Source organism: Brassica napus, chromosome A9 (assembly GCF_020379485.1).
Source record: "Brassica napus cultivar Da-Ae chromosome A9, Da-Ae, whole genome shotgun sequence".
Lineage (NCBI taxonomy): Eukaryota > Viridiplantae > Streptophyta > Magnoliopsida > Brassicales > Brassicaceae > Brassica > Brassica napus.
Genome location: NC_063442.1, coordinates 29,255,026 through 29,275,626, shown reverse-complemented (window position 1 = coordinate 29,275,626; position 20,601 = coordinate 29,255,026). Strand labels below are relative to the sequence as shown.

The window sequence follows — 20,601 nt, the reverse complement described above, 5'->3', positions numbered from 1 at the left end:
GGTTTAATTACGTTGTCAATTGCCACGTCATCAAATATTGTGAAGGGTATTTTGAGAGCCTCCAGATGAGGTAGCGGCTTCGATATTACCATTAAGTTTTTGGACACCACTCTGCTTATCTTGAGAATACGTTTTGGACACCACCACCAATGTATTATATCAACAAACGATCAATGTGTTAGGAGGTAAGGTGACATTAGGCTATTCACATTCGAGGAAATCAACATGAAACCAACTAAATCATAAACCAAAAAAACCGTAAACCGTTTTCCCCATCCAAAATGAAGCTAGAAGGTTGTAGGTTGATAATGTTGCTCAAATGTGAGGAGGAATACAGTCGTTGTATGGTATATGAATGAGATACTTAGTAAAGATGAAACTCAAAAGATCAATATGTAAGTGTAGGTTGACAATGTTTGCATAGGGAAACACACTTGGTATACCTTTTGTCAATCCTTTGATAGTCAGGCCACAACAGAGAAGATCCGAGAATAACCAATGGCTAGTACTAGAGTGAGCAAAAAGTATCAGTAAAATCTAGATGTTTAGTTCGTGCATCCCCCCCAGCTATTTCCATCTTCCAAGTGCTTAGTATTTCACGACATAACCAAACCGCTTGTGGTTACTCTCTGGGTTAGCTACTAAAAATATGTAGTAAAACTATTGTTATATTTGTAGATGAACAAAGCTACAAGAGAAATGGATACTTGTCTTTTCTTTATGAGATGAACATGACTTTAACAGTTATCTAAAGTGGTAATGATCTTCTCATTCAACAATTAAAACAAATATGTGAGAGTGTTATCCAAAGTACACCGAATCAAAGACAAATGAACTTCCACAAACAATAATCACAAATGACAAAAAATAACGTATGCACATTTTTCTATATATAGAAGAAAAAGGTAAACAACAGGATATGTATTAACGAAGAGCTGAGAAAGTCATGAGATCAGAATCAATTAGAGTCTGGAGGGATTTAGCCTTCCTTCCTGTAACCTTACCAGCTTCTTTCAATAGTTGGACCAACCTTCTCTTCCCCTCTTCTGTTCCAGGATTCGCTGTCCCTAGATTCTCCTCTCGAGCCCCAACCACATGCCCTAGCAGCTCAATTGCATCATCCAACCTATAATCACAACCCAACCGCAGTTTGTTTAAGGCACAATAGTTAGAAACAGACATTATAACACAAGTAAGTACCTGCCAATTGCATCATAAGCTCCTGCAAGGTTGTTGTACAATCCAAGCGTTTCAGGATGATAAGGACCACACTCTTGTTCCAAAATACACTTGGCTTCTTCAAACAACTCAACAGCCTCCTCTATAGCGTCGAGCTGAACGCAAGCCAAACCCATTTGGTTAAGCGCGATTCCGAAAAACGTCGATTGTTTCTTCCCCGTCGCACGTAGCTTCGAGACAGCTTTCTTGAACGTGTTGTACGAGTCCAAGTACTTCCCCATCATATAATACAACACTCCCATCTGAGCTTCGATACCCACAATCATCATCTTATGACCAGGAGAGTCAGTGTATATCTTCAGCACCTTTTGCAACAACGTCACAGCTTGCTCCACCTCGTTCATAGACTCGTAGATCACAGAGATATCCGTAAGACCGCTAGCAATCTCCTCAGGAGAAATCTCTAGGCTATGCGACTCGTATATCCGAAGAGCGTTGTCACAGTAAGACTTCGCTTCTCTAACTTTCCCGGTTCGGTTGTAGAGATCAGCTAAACGGATGTAAATCGAACCAACAGCTGGATGGTTCTCTCCCTTTGATGTCTTAAGCGCTGTGAGAGACTTTTGGTAAGCACAGATCGCTTCATCGAACCGTGACAAAGACAAGTAGGAGTCACCGATGCTGGAATCAACAAAAGCAACCTCAGACTCTTGTCCGTTCGCCGCCATAGCCATGCTGGCTAACACCAGATGCTCAAGGGCGTTCTCGTGGTCTCCTTTGGTCTCGCAGATAAGTCCCATTAGCCTCCTATCTGCCGCCTCCGCGAGCGAAGCTGGTAAACCATTCTCTCTATGTATAGAGAGAGCCGTTTGACAAACCTTCTCAGCCTCGTCAAACCGTAACGCTTGCACCAGAGCTTCAGCTAAGTATCTGCACGTTTCGCCAACTCTTGGATCGTTGTCTCCCAAAACCTTCGTCTGTATCTTCAACCCTTCGGTGTAACAGGAGATCGAGTTCTCTAGCTGCTCCACCATCGCGTAAGTGTCGCCTAACTGCATCAGACCAGCGAATTTGGCTAGCGCGTGCTCTTCGCCTTCTTCGAGAACCGGTATCTCGATGGAACGTTCAAGAAGCGGGATCGCCTCGTTGTACTCCTTTAACCTGCAGTGGATCGCTGCTGTGACATGGAAACACATGATCCATTCCAAACACGGCTTCCCGTTGTTTGCGGAAGCCTCGAAGAGCTTATTAGCTCGGAGAGTTAGCTCGAGAGCTTTGTTGATGTTTTCGCCGGAGCTAACCAAGTTCCTCGCTTGGTTCAGTAAGAAACGTGCCAGCTCCACGTTTTCAGATGATGGCTCTTCGTTTCCGTTTAGTGACTTTGCTGTTCCTGTTTTCTTCTTCCTCGTGCCGTTACTGAGTCCTGAGCTAGGTATGTTCGCGTTCTTCTTACCGACTTGTTTCTCAGTATCCAACTTTGAGGAGGTTGACTTAGTAGCAGCACTTGGTGGTCTTGCCATTTCGGAATCTTCAGGCTTTGCCACTTCCTTCTCTTCTTCTCCTTCTTCATCTTTGGTGATATCTAAATCGTGCATCTCTCCTAAAGCGAGGTGTTGGAGATCAGAATCAATCTTTGACTCATCATCACCATAGGATCCAAAGATGTGCCTTGATGGAGACTGCTTAGAGCTCTCCAGTTCACAGAGATTGTTGCAAAGCTCCTCTATCGTTGAGTCAAACGCAATATCAGCACTAGAATCGCCATGTAACTCGTTAACAGACCCTCCTCCTCCTTCCATTATTTCCTCCTCTCTGAAAACGAAAACATACACAACCATAAACAAAAAAAACACCATCCATAGAGGGGCTCAAGAACTCAAAATCGGGTTGGCAATTTCATAAAAAAAAGAAACTTTTTTTAACGAATTGTGAGTCTTGAAGAATACATCAATACTATTAAATTAGGAACATGACCAATTGATAATAGTTGAGTCCAACTATTTATTTAAACAGTCACTTATTATTTTCTTTATGTAACTGTATTTAATTATATTTAAACACTAACCACATATGATAATATCGTAACCTCTCCTTAATTCCTATATTTTCGGATCCATAGTTCTCAGTTATACTAACTAAAACCCACGGTTATGAAAATAAATGCAGTATATGTCCGACTAAATATAAACGTGATCTCTCATTTGTATTGTTTTGTGATCAATGTTTACAATACGAAACACATTGATCTTTGCGTGAAGTTAGCTCTTGGTATGGTCAGAGAAAGGTGAAGATAGACGGATGGATTCATGTCGTATTATGGGTTTATGGTTCTCGCTGGTGGTGTAATGGGTAAATCAAACGAAAAAAAAATCAGAAGCGACTGAATTATTGGAGAAGACAACCTCAAGCTTCAAGAGTTTTGTTTATGTGGAGAATAAAATAGTACTATATATGTAAAATATTTTTCACTTTTATTCTCACCCTTAATATTACTAAATAAAATAAATACTATTTTTCACCAACAATTACAGTATAAGTTTAGATTATAATTAACTTTGATATATTTAAAAAAAAATCATTATCACACTACAACAACATAACTTACATATCAGCTCAAGAAGTTAGAATTTATTGGACTAGACGTTAATTTGTTCTAATTCTGAAAAGTTTTACACATACACTAAATTTATCAATTAACAAAATACATAATGTTTAAATGGAGTTTAACGGGTTTAAGTGGATTTTTAATAGAAACTATATTTTGACGGGTATTTTTTGTTTTAATTTTTTTGTGAAATTTAGTTTTATATTTGTATTTTTTGTTATTATTTTGTGTTTGATATTAATTTAATTGATAGAATAGATACATAGATTTGCTAAAATAAATTAAATTTTATATTTGTGTATAAATTCAAAATTGAATTATTTTTACCAAATTTATGTATATATTCTATCAAATTAAATTAATATTAACACAAATTTGATTACAAAAAAAATTATAAAAACTAAAAAATTTTAAACAAAAAATATACCCGCCCTGAAGGGCGGGTCAAAATCTAGTATATGTTAAAGAGAACGCATTGATGGCCTTAGCATAACCATGAAACGCAAATCGCTATTCAGACCTAATGACATGTTAGCTAAGCTATTGTGTAAGAGAAACATGAGGCAGTACCCTTTGTTTATTCATACAATGACAAATATCAGAACAAGAAAAAGAGAAATCGAAAGGGGACAAAGAAGGGAACAAACAAAAACAATTTTCCTTTACCTGTTTTGGGTTTGTGCCGGAACCGGATTCCTCGGAAGGAGACAAGAATAAAGGAAATGAAAATTTGGGGAGAAGAATGGTGCTTGTAGAAACGATAAGCCCTCCAGAAATAGGTCGAAAGAGTTGAAATTTCAACTCCTTTTTCTTTTCTGGTAGAATGTCAAAGGAGGAGGGAGAGAGGGAGGAGCGGGAAGAGAGAGAAATAAAGTTATTCTCCTTCTCTTTTTCATGCCACCATGCTCTTCTATATTGCGCTGTCATTTCGTTTTCACCAAAAAAAAAACTGAAATTTTAATGGTGTTTTCACACAAAAAAAAAGAAATCAAGAATTCACCTAAATTTGGAAAAACTGATTTTACGAGAAAAGTGAACATGTAGTATAATTATAATATAACTGGTTATTTTATTCATTTATATATTTTAATTACTTTTAAAATCAATAGTACAACCTAACATGTACATTTTATTTAATATTTATAAATTATAAGTTTTTCTTGATTTTAATTAAAATATTTTAAAAAATATTTATAATTTATTAAAAAAATTATCAAACTAAATTTATTATTGTAGTTATATAGTTGAGTAAGATTTTAATTGCGATTTATAAATTACAAATTCAATAATGTAAGATTTTTACAGATTATAAAATTACAAAATATAATTTAAATTTAGTTTTCATTTTCAAATTCATTATAATATATAAACGAAAGATCCGAAATCATTAAAATTACAATAAAAGTTTACTAAAATAGAACAACTTAACTAACTTATTGATATACATAAACATTTAATAAATAAAAATTTGTTAAAATAATTTGTTACAAGAAATTATAAAACATATAAAATTACAAATAATTACATTGATATGAATAAACATTTAATAAATAAAATTACAAGAAATTATATTGATATACATAAACATTTAATGAATAAAAATTTGTTAAAATAATTTTTTTAGTCAAATTGTTGTTCAAACAAAATATTCAAAAATTGATTAGTAAGCTTAAAATATCTAATATACCAAATAAAAACGAAAAAAATATCAATTTAACTAAAACACACTCACCCACAAAGCTTATAATACATAATATATGTTATGCAGGAATTTAAAGACACAATTATCTTCATATTCTCTTTCTTTTTGATTATCAAAGTCATAAGTTCATTGAACTACTCTCATCGTATTCAATACGACCGTTTGTTACAAACTTTAAAATGTTATTTCTTTATTTTTTTTATTCTAGTCTGCCACCTCATTTAAGCATCATATTACAATTTTTTTTTATCATTCATCCAACTTCAAAGTATACGTTGTTTACGTCTTAAAATTAAGGTCCAAAAGCGTAAAAACTTCCGTGCACAGATAAACCACAAATTATGAAACTTTGAATTGATAAGCTTTTTGTTAATGAAGTGAATAAAAGTCCCAAAACTATGGTCATTGATCTCCACAATTTGGCTGAAGATCGGGTCCTTCTTCACTTTGTTATACTCGTCCCAAAAAGATTGTTTTTGATATCTTCAAAATTTCATTTTTTTTTTATCTTCGTAGTTTTTTGTTTTATTTCTCTTTTCAATTAGACATTAAAATGACTTGAAATCTATATCTAGAAATAGTGAAAACAAAAAGATCATCAAACGATCACTAATAAAATTTGTTATACATAATGAACAATAATAAACCACAAAAAAAAACAAAATTCAAAAACATTAAAACAAACAATAACAACACATACTTCATATATCTACACAAACAATCAAATCCAATCACAACAACAATAATCAAACCCAATCACACTTAAATCGTTGAGATTTAGTTTAACTTATTAACTTTAGTCACTGCAATCATTTTCTGGTATATGAGTTTAGTCATTGAAATCACTAAAATATGAGTTTGTTTGGTTTGATAGGTCTGCTTGATAAGTTAAGCTATGGATTTATAAATTTTCATTGCTTGTTTACTTGATAAGTTTATGAAATCATTTTTTTTGTTTTTTTGTTTTTTTGTTTTTTTTTTTTGTTTCTGGATGGACAAGGAGTATATTATGAACCTAAATGACATATACTACATGAGTGGGGATGAGCTGATGGATCAAAACTCAGATGGAGATGAAGATAAAGTAGTAGGAGTGGAGGATACTCTCATGAGCACAGCTGAAACCCACATAAAAAAGGAGGTAAACACATACACTCCAAATGTTGGAAGCATTATAATATAATACGAGAGAAGTATTTAGATGGCACAAATGACATCTAGTGCAAATTCTGCAAACACAACTACTGCTTAAACCTGCGTAGGAGTTGAACCTCGAGTCTTTTGCATCATATGAAAGTCTGTACTTTGAATCTTGTCCCTGGTACACCTGGAACTGGTAGAAAGATAGATCAGCATGTGTTTCGTGAGTTGATTGTAGTAGCCTTGATTGAGCATAACTTATCATACTCTTTTGTTGAGTATAGAAGAATTAGGGAAGCACTTATTTATGTGAATCCTAGTATAGAGTTCTGGTGTAGGATTACAGCTACTAGCGACTGTTTGAAGATATATGAGAAGGAGAAGCTGAAACTGAGACAACAATTGAATGAAATTCGAGGAAGGTTTTGCTTAACAATTGACATATGGAAAGCTCTTACAGTTGAAGAGTATATGTGACTTTGACGGCTCACTACATAGATGGAGATTGGAGTCTGATGCCAAGCATTCTCGGCTTTTAAGCATTTCCTCCTCTTGATACTGGTGGTGCTATAGCAATGAAGATAGTGGAGTTGTTGAAAGAGTGGGGGCTAGAGTAGAGAGTCTTCACAATCACTATCGATAATGCTTCAGCAAATGACAAGCAATTCATTCTCAAGAGGCAGCTTCAAAGAGAATTGGTATACAATGGAGTGTACTTCCACGTAAGATGTGTTGCTCATATCTTGAACTTGATAGTTCAAGATGGACTGAGTGTTATTGATGGAGCGTTGGAGAAAATAAGAGAGAGTTTCAAGTTTGTAAAAGTGACTGAATCTAGAGAGAAATTGTTTGAGAGTTGTGTGGAAACAGTGGCTATTGAACCTAAAGGAAATGGTGTGTTGCCAGGGTTGGTTATGGATGTAGCAATAAGATGGAATTCCACCCATCGTATGATAGAAAGATACATCATGTATAGAGATGCCTTCCACCATCTTGCTGAAGTTGAGGCAACTTATCATTTCTGTCCAAGTGAATAGAAGTGGAAGAGGGCATAAATGATTTGCGATTTCTTGGCTCCATTTGCTGAGATGACCAATCTGATTTCTGGTTCTTCTTTTCCAACATCTAATCTCTATTTTATGCAAGTGTGGAAGATTGAGAACTGGCTGAGAGCAAATGAGTTCAATGGGGATGAAGTAATTTGTGAGATGGTGTCTTCAGTAAAGCTCAAGTTCGATAATTATTGAGAGGAGTATTGTGACATCTTAGCCATTGATGCCGTCCTTGATCCAAAGCTGAAGTTTACATTTCTGGAATATTGCTTCACAACTTTAGATGCAGCCACAAGTAAGACGAAAATGGATCATATTAGGAAGAAGCTGAAGAAGTTGTTTGATGTTTACAAGAAGAACAAAAATAAAACCATGGCTGGAACTTCAAGATCAAAGCATGCAACACATACCACTTTACCAGGATAAGATGTAAGCTTTTTACTTACTTTGCTTGTTTCATTGCATTGTTCGTTACTGTGTTTATTTAGGTCTGATCGTTGTGTTCATTAAGTTCTGATCATTACTACTTTTATTTCGGTTTGCATAGGTATTACGCTTTCTTCTCACAGAATGCTGGTGGTAGTGGGAAATCAGCCATGGATAAGTACCTAGAAGAACATGTTTTAGACATGATAGCCTTCAAGATTTTAATGTTCTCTCCTATTGGATAGACAATGATAATCGGTTTAAGGAGCTCTCATCAATGGCATGTGACGTCTTGAGCATACCCATCACAACAGTTGCTTCAGAATTATCCTTCAGAATTGGAAGCCGCGTGTTGAACAAATATATAAGATGCCTTCTCCCTTCGAATGTTCGAACACTGATTTGCGCAATGAATTGGCTAATGGGATTTGACTCTTTAGACTGTAAGTTCCTTGATCATTAGATTGTTCCTAATGTGTTTGATAGCAACCCTTAGATTAGTCTTTGGTTATATACTAGTCTCTGTTGCAATATACTAGTTTAAAATGTCTTGGACAATGGTTATATAGCATTGTTAATCAATGTAAAGTGTAAGTTCTTTTCATCTTTATCTTTGAATTTGGTTATCTTTGTACTTGAAACTGATAATCAAATTTGCTTAGGTGATGAAGTGAGTTTTGAACCCTTGGAGGAAGTTGGAGAAGAAGCTAAGGAAACATGTCAAGTCTGAGTTCATGTGTAAGTTCTTTATTTTTGAATTTGGTTAGATGATCAGTATGTGAATAGGTTAGGAACATGCAACTTACTGATACTCGCTTTAAACTAGTAAATTAAGCGATGACACTATTGCATATTGATGATAATATCTGAATATGACAACCAAATCAGTTAGTTAAGGTTTTGTTGTCGATTGTTTTCATGTCTTGTGTAATGAGCTACATTATAGTGCAACTATTTCAGAGTTTTAGACTATGCGTTGTTTATGTGTTTCTAGTAGCCAATTTTCTTGTGGTTAATTTTGTATTATTGGTGAATTGAGTTTAGTTCTGATGTGACCAGTATTGTGATTTAGAGATAAAATGTGATTCTTTTGTTTTGAATGGTTTATGGGTTTCACTTTGGCTTTTGGACTTGTGATGAATTGCTTGTGTGTGACTGTTTGCTTAGGTGATGAACTGGACTTGGAGGAAGATGGAAGAGAAGATAAGAAATGAGCTTAGACTTATGTGTACTTATGCTTCTTATATGAACTTAGGTATGCATTTATTACATTTTTGGAGTTTGAACTTATGAGTTATGAGATTATGTATGAATTTATGCTATTTATGTGTTTTTTTTTAAACTTATGTATTGTTATACTAATAGATTTATGGAGTTTGAACTTATGAGTTATGAAATTATGTATGAATTTATGTTATTTATGTGTTTCTTTTGAACTTAAGTATTGTTATACTAATTGATTTATGGATAAACTTTAATTTTATGAACTTGTATATGTACTTCTAGGTTTATAAATTAAAATTTAAAAACTTCATATATGGTCCATTATGGACCCATGACAGCCCATAAAAATATGAGTGTTAGTGGGTTCGGTCTTTAATGGACATGGCCAGTCTAAGCCCACAAACAATAAGTGGATAAATAGATATATGCTAATAGACGTGACGAACACATTTTACAACTCTACAGTCATCATGTGAAACTCCCTAATGGAGAATCTTAATGGCTGAGCTCCAAAATGAAACCGCACTTCATTTTTCTTCATTGTTGTGATGCATCTACTGAGAAAGGCATGGAGTATCTTCCCTAATAATTTTAAATTCCTCTCACTGAGTTTGATCACATATCATATAAATGTCTCTCAGATTCTCTTGAGCTCTTTTCGTTTGAGAATCCTCTTAACAGTATTGATATAACCAACATTTAAATATTGGTTTATTGATACTGCTTTGCTCGGCTCTAAACCAATAAGATACTTTAACTTACGTAGTGCTAGTCTGGTAGGGAATGAATCTCCTATCGAATCCTCTGGAATGCTTTTCTAAGACCTTTATATATCCTTTTGAAATCTACAAAACCACAAAATTTCACAAGCAATATGTGAAATCCTAATAAGTAAAACAACGAATTCAAACATATAATGGACTTTATTAAATCAAAAAGTTCACAAACCACTAGTTAAACATGACTTCGTTATGGTACCTCACAATCCAAATTTACATATCAAAATAAGAATGAACAAATCAAGTATAACAAATAAGAAATTGAGAGATGAATCTTAGAGCATCCACTACTACTCTCATAATTTTTCGAAAATCAAAGTCACGAGGAGAAAATCCCAAATTTCCAACCAAATAACTCTAATTTGAATTTTCAATCTGAAATATTCAAAATTTACATCTATAATTTACGGTTTTGAATGTTAAGAGTGTTGATGGAGAAGGTTCACTGTGATTTGGTCTTCACCGGCAGTTGCGACGGTGGGGACACCATGATCGATGTCGAGAGAAAGAGAGCATTCAACTGACGAGTTTCTTTTTGTTTATGTTTTTTTTTTTGCTTTATTAATGAGTGGGGATAATAATGAAAGCTATTATTCTGATTTACAGCTTGGAATGCTAGTTTTGAGACAAAAATAAATAAATTCTCTATATATGTTTAATAAGTGTCACATTGATTAAGAAAGTGATTGAAATGTCTTAAATTGTTACTATCTCTGTTTTTATATATATGATGTTCTATGGCTTTTCACATAAAACAAGACATCTTATATATTTCCTTTACTATCCTCTTTCATTAACTAACGTAGAAGGTAGATGAATTGAATTTGTTAACTAGAATGAATAATGTAAAGGGTAAATAAAGCTACTATTGCTATATTTTACATAGATTTTTGGAAGACGTCACATATATTGGAACAAAAATATAGTTCCAAAAGATCATGTAAAACCAACGGATGGAGTATTAACTATACCTTATTGATCAATAGTATTTGAGATAAATAAAATTATTTATAAAATTTATGCAGTTTACAATTAATTTTCAGAAGTAAGTATAATTTGCATTAAAATTCTATAGTAATATTTGTTTTGTGTGACATTTAATTATGAAACGGATGGAATATTTAGGAGAATTGTCCACTTTTAAATTTTTGTTTCAATTATTTTTAATTAATTCAGTTGTTATGTAACTTTGTTGTTATTCAGTCAAAAGTCCAACTGGGTAAGAGTTCAAATTTTTCTTGTCTTGGTCGGTCGCTTTTTTTTGTTGTTGGGAGTAAAAAGGGCAAAACGGTAAATTAAAAGGGAACAAATCCCCAAATTAGAGAAGTCGCGTTGGTCTGTCATCTAGCTGACGATTCGAGATCAGACGCAGCATAGCGTGGATAACGATGAATGCACATCGCCATCGATTTTATTAGCTTCTCCTGTAGCCTGGCCATGTTTCGTCCCAAGCATGTATTCATATGCTTCCTTATCTCCTTCGCATTCTTCATCGACCCCTCCTCGCAGCATGTCGACGACGTCAAGAAGCAACAAATGCGAGAGAAAGTCCGCGAGATGTAAGCAGCGTTGTTTTTAGTCTGTCAATGCTTTATGATTTTTTTGAATTTTTTTTAGCTCATTCTTGGGATTAGGTAATTAAACATGTGCTCTAATTCAAGCTGATCCTTTGTGGGTTCGGTCTTTTTGGTTTGCGTTGTAAGAGATTTTTGTATCTGAACGGGTGGTATCAGATCTTTATCACATTGAATGCTTTTTTCTTTGTTCGGCGGTGGTGTTTGAGAAATTACCGAAACCCCATTCAAATCTGCAATCTTTTCATTTGTGGTCAAGTTTCATTAGGAGTCACCAACACTTTTTTGAGAGAGTTAGATGGATCTAGGCTTTGTTCAGTTGTGATATTTGCTGGTTCGTGCGCACTAGTCTGTTTGGTCGTCTCATTGTATCATTTGTGTTAGCTTTATAGTATTTGTGAGAACTATGTGGGTGCAGTTCCTAACTTTAATGCTCAAACAAACCATGAATGCTGAAATGAAAGGAAATATACAATAAGAGAGAAAGAAATAAGAAGAGAGCAAACAAAGTTAATCTTTTCATACTTGGTGGTCATGTTGTTTTACAGGTTCTATCATGCGTATGACAACTACATGACTTACGCATTCCCGGTTAGTGTCAACTACGTCAACCTATCGTGTGTAAGAGTATGATCAAATTCTGGCTGCTGTGATTCTGAATTTCATTGCATTCTGAATTCCAACAGCATGATGAGTTAAAGCCAATTACAAAAAGTTTCACCGACTCTCTCAGTGAGCTTGGAAATCTCAAGGTAACTTTACTAGCTCCTTTTGAGCACCTGTAAACGATTTTTAGCAAAAGTCTGACTCCAATATTTCTGGTTTCTAGCTTGAACACCTGCCAACAGGTTATAATGGATCAGCTGTGACACTTGTTGAATCCTTGTCCAGGTATGTTATGCAAAATTGAAAGCATTCCCTAAGGGGTTGTTCAATATCGGTTTCACATGATTCTTTTTGTGCCAGCCTTGCTATATTGGGAAACAAGACAGAGTTTGAAAAGGGGGTTCTCTGGCTCTCTGAAAATCTGAAATTCGATGTAGATGTACGGGTCAACCTTTTTGAGGTAAAATTTTAAATCATACGAAGCTTAATTATTTGCTCTTTCATAAGACTGTACTTTAGTAAATGGTTAAAGTTATTCCTTCTTAGAACTACTTTGATATGAAGTTAAAATTCTGTTGAATTTTCCTTCACTAATCTGGATGTGTCCCCGAGTTCCATAAATGAGATTACTCGTATTCTGATGCTTCTAACTGGTGCTATTTTCGCTTCTGATCTGTAGTGCAATATAAGACTTCTTGGAGGACTTATCTCTGCTCATCTTCTTGCAATTGATCCAACTAATAGGTTGATCCAGGGGTCCTACGACAATCAGCTTCTTCGTTTAGCCGAAGACCTTGGAAAACGCTTTTTACCAGCGTTTGAAACACCCACAAGAATACCCTATGCATGGATTAACTTTAAGGTACTGAAACGTAACTTATGGCCTGCACCAAAAATAAGTTTACTTCAATGCATCTAGAATCCTGGATGTTGATTTTTTTAAAAGAATTTTTGGAAAAGGCTTCTGAACCAAAATAATGTATGTGGGTAGAAAGGAGTAATGGAGAATGAGACAACTGAAACAAGCACTTCAGGATGTGGTATGTATCTTTCTTTGACGAATTTGGTTGTGCAAATGTGTTCATGGTGTTTATTGATATGCGTTTTTACACGTTAGGTTCTCTTATTCTTGAAATGGGAGCATTGTCACGGCTCACTGGTGACCCTAGATTTGAATCAGCTGCACTACGTGCGCTTCGTCAGCTATGGAGGATGCGCAGTTCGTTAGATCTGCTTGGGACAACATTAGATGTGGTAACTGGGGAATGGCTAGAGTACTCCTCCGGTATTGGAGCTGGTATGTTATTCATTCTCAGAAGAGTTCCAGTGGCAATTTTTTTCTTTCCAAGAGATATGCAGAATCCTTATACTAACATGTGACTTAGATTGAAGCAGCTCTGATATAATTTCATTTCTGGTCTTTTAAAGGGGTTGATTCTTTCTATGAATACCTCATGAAGGCCTATATTCTTTTTGGAAAAGAAGATTACTGGCAAATGTTTCGTTCTGCGTATCTGGCATCTCAGAAGTACTTCAGATATGGGCCTTGGTAATATACTAGCCTGAAGAAATGTACTTCCACAATATCCACTATGAGATTAAGACTTCTATTATTCCAAAATGAAAACTGCTAGATATAGTAATGAGGTGATCTACCTTGTTTAGGTACCATGAAGCTAATATGTGGAGTGGGAAACCAACTTATTGGCAGCTAACAAGTCTTCAGGCGTTTTGGCCTGGTCTACAGGTATAATGAATGAATGGATCACTTAAATGCCTTAGAAAGAACAGATAAAAAGGGGATATTCTGGTTGTCATTCTCAAGTTCTTACTACTAGGTTCTTGTTGGGGATGTCGCAGCTGCAAATTCTTCGCACCGGGAGTTTTTCCATGCATGGGAGAAGTTTGGTGTTATACCTGAAAGGTATGCAATCAGTGATTTCAAGTTTGATGTTTGGGCTAAAGGATGCTGAACAAATCTTTGTTCAGGTATCTACTGGATCATCAAATGATACATCCTACTGAGAGGTACTATCCACTGCGTCCTGAGTTAGCAGAATCCACGTTCTACCTATACCAAGCTACAAAAGGTTTTTGCATTTTTTTTTTCTTTTTGTCTCGCATGATGTTTATAATGTGAACCACCTCATTTGAAGCAACCTCCGTAGACAATAGATCGCTGTTTCATCCCTTTGTTTTTGTTTTTGCAGATCCATGGTACCTAGATGTTGGTGAAGCAATGGTAAAATCTCTTAATCGGTATACGAAGGTGGCAGGGGGATTTGCAAGTGTTAGAGATGTGACGACCATGCAACTGGAAGATCATCAGCACAGTTTCTTTCTCGCTGAAACGTAAGATTACCATTCCCTCCACGATTCAGAAGTCAGCTCATCATATTGTTTTTTTATTTGACATTTGCAGGTGCAAGTACTTGTATCTCCTCTTTGATGATTCATTCGTGGCCAAAAGGAATTATATATTTACAACCGAGGGCCATCCTATACAGGTTATGAGCTCCTGGCATGAGAAACTACCAGAAAGTTATTTCTCTGGCAACTGGACGTTTTCAAAGGTTTGGCTCTTGTTCTAGTTGTGATCGTTTTTAAAGATATAAGACATATGCATAGTTGGCACTGTCTATTTAGTGTGCATTGGCGATTGGCGATGCTGTTTTTTTAGTTGATATATTAAACGAATCGAATCTGAGTCTTTATGGAATATTAGTCATTTCTCTGTTTGTAACTAGAAATTTACTGCAGAGTGGAGAATGGGAAAGTGGAGCAAGTGCATTGTCAATGAAGGTCTGTCCATCGGTAGCTCCAAACTCTAGACTTCGTGAGCAACATAGAGAGAGTGTTTGCCATGTTCCTGACCAGAAAATAGATCATAAGTGTTGGAGCAACAGAGAGTGTGGAGTCGACGCCACTACTTGTAGACAAAGATCCTGCAGCGAAGTTGGATTCTGCGGCTTGTGGAACCCCTTATAAGTTAGTTACATACTACAACTTCTGACTTAAAAACAGAATACAAGGAAAGAAGTGGGGGCTTATCAATAGAAACTGTAAAGTAATACGGAAAGACAAGTTTTGGTGGACAGGAAAATTATAGAGTTGTTGTATCACTGTCTAATGTATTATTATCAGATCTTGACATGGATTTTTATGTCTTTCTATTTACTATGGGATTAACATACAAGTGTCGTTTCAGTTCACCATTGCATGAACCAATTCCAAAGTATGAACAAACATCAAATACTCTCAAGTTGCTTAAAATCTTTATTGGGTTTAATGTAAACTAGATTTTAACCCGCGCACCCGCGCGGGTGTATTTTTCAAAAATATTTTGCTACTTGTTTTTTATGTTAATATTAGTGCTTGAAAAAAATCAAAATCTGAAGAATGAAACCGATCTTGATCTGAAAGTGTAATACCAAACCCGAACCAAAATTGATAGCAAAATATTTTGAAAAATATGTTAATATTTAATCTGCGCGCCTGCACGGATGTATATTTTGAAAAATATGTTGATATTTGTTTTTCATGTAATTATTAGGGTTTGGCAAAATGAATCCGAGGAACAGACCCGATACCGATCCGAAAATATAGTACCAAACCCGAACATAAATTGATTAAATATTCAAATTATTCAAAGTTTTGTTATTTAGAGATTCAAATCTGATCCGAACCGAAGTATTCAGATACTTATATATTTAATTATATTTAGATTTAACATATATAAAACATCAAGAATTATACTTTTAAATTGGTTTAAATACTTGAAAATATATATAGATAGTCAAAAGTAAATATCTGAAATAGTTAAGGTATACTCAAATCACCAAAAATACTTAAAATATTTATTGATTTTGTATCCAAAAATTTTAAATGCCAATTGATATGTTAAGCTTAGGTATTCTGACATATGTTATTTAAATTTATAGGAAATATATTATTTTATTTATAGATTTTGAGAAATTTAAAATATATAATGATTTAAAACTTTAAAAATAATTTAAATGGATCCAAACTCGAACCAAACCCGCAAAGGTCTGAATCACACTCAAACCAAAATTTAGAAACATCCTAATAGGGCTGAAATCTTTGACCCCGGAAATCTGAAATGCAAATCGATCAGAACCAAACTCGTATGGGTAACCGAAAGTCTATCCCTAGTCATTATTATGTATCGTATATTGTCATCATATAATTAATCATATTTTATATGTACCATCATATAAATAATTACATATATTATATTTTTAAAACTTAATATGAAATATAAAAACTATAATTTGAGTTGGTATTTCAAATTGGGCTTCGTATTGTATTTTTCTTATATATATGTTGACAACATTTTTTATAATGGTTATTGAAAAATAGTTTAGTAAAAATCCATTTTTGAATATATGTATATTTTTCAATCAATTTATGATATAAATCAATTTTGAATTATTATTTTGATTTGAAATATGTATATAAAGTTTAAATTTTGTTTTATGGTTAGTTTAGAAAAAAAAGTTTTAGGCAATTAGATTAACTCATTTTAAAACTGGCTCAAATAGATAGTTTCTTATAATATGATGGATTTTCAATTTTTCTTAATAACATAAGCCCATTAATTTTTTGCTTAATAATACTATCCTTGTTTTCAAACAAAAGTAATGGTTATTGAAAAAGAGTTTAGTAAAAATTCATTTTTGAATATATGTATATTTTTCAATTAATTTATGATGTAAATCAATTTTGAATTATTATTTTGATTTGAAATATGTATATAAAGTTTAAATTTTGTTTTATGGTTAGTTTTGAAAAAAAAGTTTAAATGATTTGACTCATTTTAAAACTGACCCAAATAGATAATTTCTTATAATATGATGGACTTTCAATTTTTCTTAATAACATAAGCCCATTACTTTTTTTGCTAAATACTACTATCTTTATTTCCAAACAAAAGTAATATTTTTTTAAAAGACTACAATCCATGTTACCAAACACTCTTATTTTTTAAACTCATATACATGTTTCCAAACAATCTCATTTTGTACTTCAGTTTTAATAAGATAGATTTCTGGTCTTTTAAAGGGGTTGATTCTTTCTATGAATACCTCATGAAGGCCTATATTCTTTTTGGAAAAGAAGATTACTGGCAAATGTTTCGTTCTGCGTATCTGGCATCTCAGAAGTACTTCAGATATGGGCCTTGGTAATATACTAGCCTGAAGAAATGTACTTCCACAATATCCACTATGAGATTAAGACTTCTATTATTCCAAAATGAAAACTGCTAGATATAGTAATGAGGTGATCTACCTTGTTTAGGTACCATGAAGCTAATATGTGGAGTGGGAAACCAACTTATTGGCAGCTAACAAGTCTTCAGGCGTTTTGGCCTGGTCTACAGGTATAATGAATGAATGGATCACTTAAATGCCTTAGAAAGAACAGATAAAAAGGGGATATTCTGGTTGTCATTCTCAAGTTCTTACTACTAGGTTCTTGTTGGGGATGTCGCAGCTGCAAATTCTTCGCACCGGGAGTTTTTCCATGCATGGGAGAAGTTTGGTGTTATACCTGAAAGGTATGCAATCAGTGATTTCAAGTTTGATGTTTGGGCTAAAGGATGCTGAACAAATCTTTGTTCAGGTATCTACTGGATCATCAAATGATACATCCTACTGAGAGGTACTATCCACTGCGTCCTGAGTTAGCAGAATCCACGTTCTACCTATACCAAGCTACAAAAGGTTTTTGCATTTTTTTTTTCTTTTTGTCTCGCATGATGTTTATAATGTGAACCACCTCATTTGAAGCAACCTCCGTAGACAATAGATCGCTGTTTCATCCCTTTGTTTTTGTTTTTGCAGATCCATGGTACCTAGATGTTGGTGAAGCAATGGTAAAATCTCTTAATCGGTATACGAAGGTGGCAGGGGGATTTGCAAGTGTTAGAGATGTGACGACCATGCAACTGGAAGATCATCAGCACAGTTTCTTTCTCGCTGAAACGTAAGATTACCATTCCCTCCACGATTCAGAAGTCAGCTCATCATATTGTTTTTTTATTTGACATTTGCAGGTGCAAGTACTTGTATCTCCTCTTTGATGATTCATTCGTGGCCAAAAGGAATTATATATTTACAACCGAGGGCCATCCTATACAGGTTATGAGCTCCTGGCATGAGAAACTACCAGAAAGTTATTTCTCTGGCAACTGGACGTTTTCAAAGGTTTGGCTCTTGTTCTAGTTGTGATCGTTTTTAAAGATATAAGACATATGCATAGTTGGCACTGTCTATTTAGTGTGCATTGGCGATTGGCGATGCTGTTTTTTTAGTTGATATATTAAACGAATCGAATCTGAGTCTTTATGGAATATTAGTCATTTCTCTGTTTGTAACTAGAAATTTACTGCAGAGTGGAGAATGGGAAAGTGGAGCAAGTGCATTGTCAATGAAGGTCTGTCCATCGGTAGCTCCAAACTCTAGACTTCGTGAGCAACATAGAGAGAGTGTTTGCCATGTTCCTGACCAGAAAATAGATCATAAGTGTTGGAGCAACAGAGAGTGTGGAGTCGACGCCACTACTTGTAGACAAAGATCCTGCAGCGAAGTTGGATTCTGCGGCTTGTGGAACCCCTTATAAGTTAGTTACATACTACAACTTCTGACTTAAAAACAGAATACAAGGAAAGAAGTGGGGGCTTATCAATAGAAACTGTAAAGTAATACGGAAAGACAAGTTTTGGTGGACAGGAAAATTATAGAGTTGTTGTATCACTGTCTAATGTATTATTATCAGATCTTGACATGGATTTTTATGTCTTTCTATTTACTATGGGATTAACATACAAGTGTCGTTTCAGTTCACCATTGCATGAACCAATTCCAAAGTATGAACAAACATCAAATACTCTCAAGTTGCTTAAAATCTTTATTGGGTTTAATGTAAACTAGATTTTAACCCGCGCACCCGCGCGGGTGTATTTTTCAAAAATATTTTGCTACTTGTTTTTTATGTTAATATTAGTGCTTGAAAAAAATCAAAATCTGAAGAATGAAACCGATCTTGATCTGAAAGTGTAATACCAAACCCGAACCAAAATTGATAGCAAAATATTTTGAAAAATATGTTAATATTTAATCTGCGCGCCTGCACGGATGTATATTTTGAAAAATATGTTGATATTTGTTTTTCATGTAATTATTAGGGTTTGGCAAAATGAATCCGAGGAACAGACCCGATACCGATCCGAAAATATAGTACCAAACCCGAACATAAATTGATTAAATATTCAAATTATTCAAAGTTTTGTTATTTAGAGATTCAAATCTGATCCGAACCGAAGTATTCAGATACTTATATATTTAATTATATTTAGATTTAACATATATAAAACATCAAGAATTATACTTTTAAATTGGTTTAAATACTTGAAAATATATATAGATAGTCAAAAGTAAATATCTGAAATAGTTAAGGTATACTCAAATCACCAAAAATACTTAAAATATTTATTGATTTTGTATCCAAAAATTTTAAATGCCAATTGATATGTTAAGCTTAGGTATTCTGACATATGTTATTTAAATTTATAGGAAATATATTATTTTATTTATAGATTTTGAGAAATTTAAAATATATAATGATTTAAAACTTTAAAAATAATTTAAATGGATCCAAACTCGAACCAAACCCGCAAAGGTCTGAATCACACTCAAACCAAAATTTAGAAACATCCTAATAGGGCTGAAATCTTTGACCCCGGAAATCTGAAATGCAAATCGATCAGAACCAAACTCGTATGGGTAACCGAAAGTCTATCCCTAGTCATTATTATGTATCGTATATTGTCATCATATAATTAATCATATTTTATATGTACCATCATATAAATAATTACATATATTATATTTTTAAAACTTAATATGAAATATAAAAACTATAATTTGAGTTGGTATTTCAAATTGGGCTTCGTATTGTATTTTTCTTATATATATGTTGACAACATTTTTTATAATGGTTATTGAAAAATAGTTTAGTAAAAATCCATTTTTGAATATATGTATATTTTTCAATCAATTTATGATATAAATCAATTTTGAATTATTATTTTGATTTGAAATATGTATATAAAGTTTAAATTTTGTTTTATGGTTAGTTTAGAAAAAAAAGTTTTAGGCAATTAGATTAACTCATTTTAAAACTGGCTCAAATAGATAGTTTCTTATAATATGATGGATTTTCAATTTTTCTTAATAACATAAGCCCATTAATTTTTTGCTTAATAATACTATCCTTGTTTTCAAACAAAAGT

General features: G+C 33.8%; 3 protein-coding genes across 4 annotated transcripts; 2 read left to right on the top strand and 1 right to left on the bottom strand.

Moving 5' to 3' along the window:
* Positions 1-149: 149 nt before the first annotated feature.
* On the bottom strand, positions 150-5,132 carry BNAA09G27880D (protein KINESIN LIGHT CHAIN-RELATED 3). Its single transcript, XM_013804192.3, has 3 exons — positions 4,451-5,132; positions 1,201-2,991; positions 150-1,126 (listed from the first exon to the last, which is right to left on the bottom strand). The coding sequence occupies exons 2-3, from the start codon at positions 2,976-2,978 to the stop codon at positions 925-927; spliced, it is 1,980 nt and encodes a 659-aa protein (XP_013659646.1). The 5' UTR covers positions 2,979-2,991; positions 4,451-5,132; the 3' UTR covers positions 150-924.
* Positions 5,133-11,426: 6,294 nt separating this feature from the next.
* LOC106367315 (alpha-mannosidase I MNS5-like) lies at positions 11,427-15,499 on the top strand. The gene is made up of 15 exons (XM_048740138.1): positions 11,427-11,666; positions 12,230-12,272; positions 12,368-12,433; positions 12,511-12,572; positions 12,648-12,747; positions 12,967-13,149; positions 13,279-13,327; positions 13,405-13,584; positions 13,716-13,836; positions 13,953-14,034; positions 14,126-14,211; positions 14,277-14,377; positions 14,498-14,639; positions 14,710-14,860; positions 15,048-15,499. The coding sequence occupies exons 1-15, from the start codon at positions 11,500-11,502 to the stop codon at positions 15,273-15,275; spliced, it is 1,761 nt and encodes a 586-aa protein (XP_048596095.1). The 5' UTR covers positions 11,427-11,499; the 3' UTR covers positions 15,276-15,499.
* A 1,546-nt stretch (positions 15,500-17,045) lies between these two features.
* LOC125577941 (alpha-mannosidase I MNS5-like) lies at positions 17,046-19,153 on the top strand. Of its 2 annotated transcripts, none has more exons than XM_048740136.1 (7): positions 17,046-17,490; positions 17,607-17,688; positions 17,780-17,865; positions 17,931-18,031; positions 18,152-18,293; positions 18,364-18,514; positions 18,702-19,153. In XM_048740136.1, exons 1-7 carry the CDS (start codon positions 17,306-17,308, stop codon positions 18,927-18,929), a joined length of 975 nt encoding a protein of 324 aa, XP_048596093.1. In that variant the 5' UTR covers positions 17,046-17,305; the 3' UTR covers positions 18,930-19,153. The 2 variants fall into 2 exon arrangements, with proteins under 2 accessions (XP_048596093.1, XP_048596094.1); XM_048740137.1 differs by having other exon boundaries at positions 17,369-17,513.
* Positions 19,154-20,601: the final 1,448 nt, after the last annotated feature.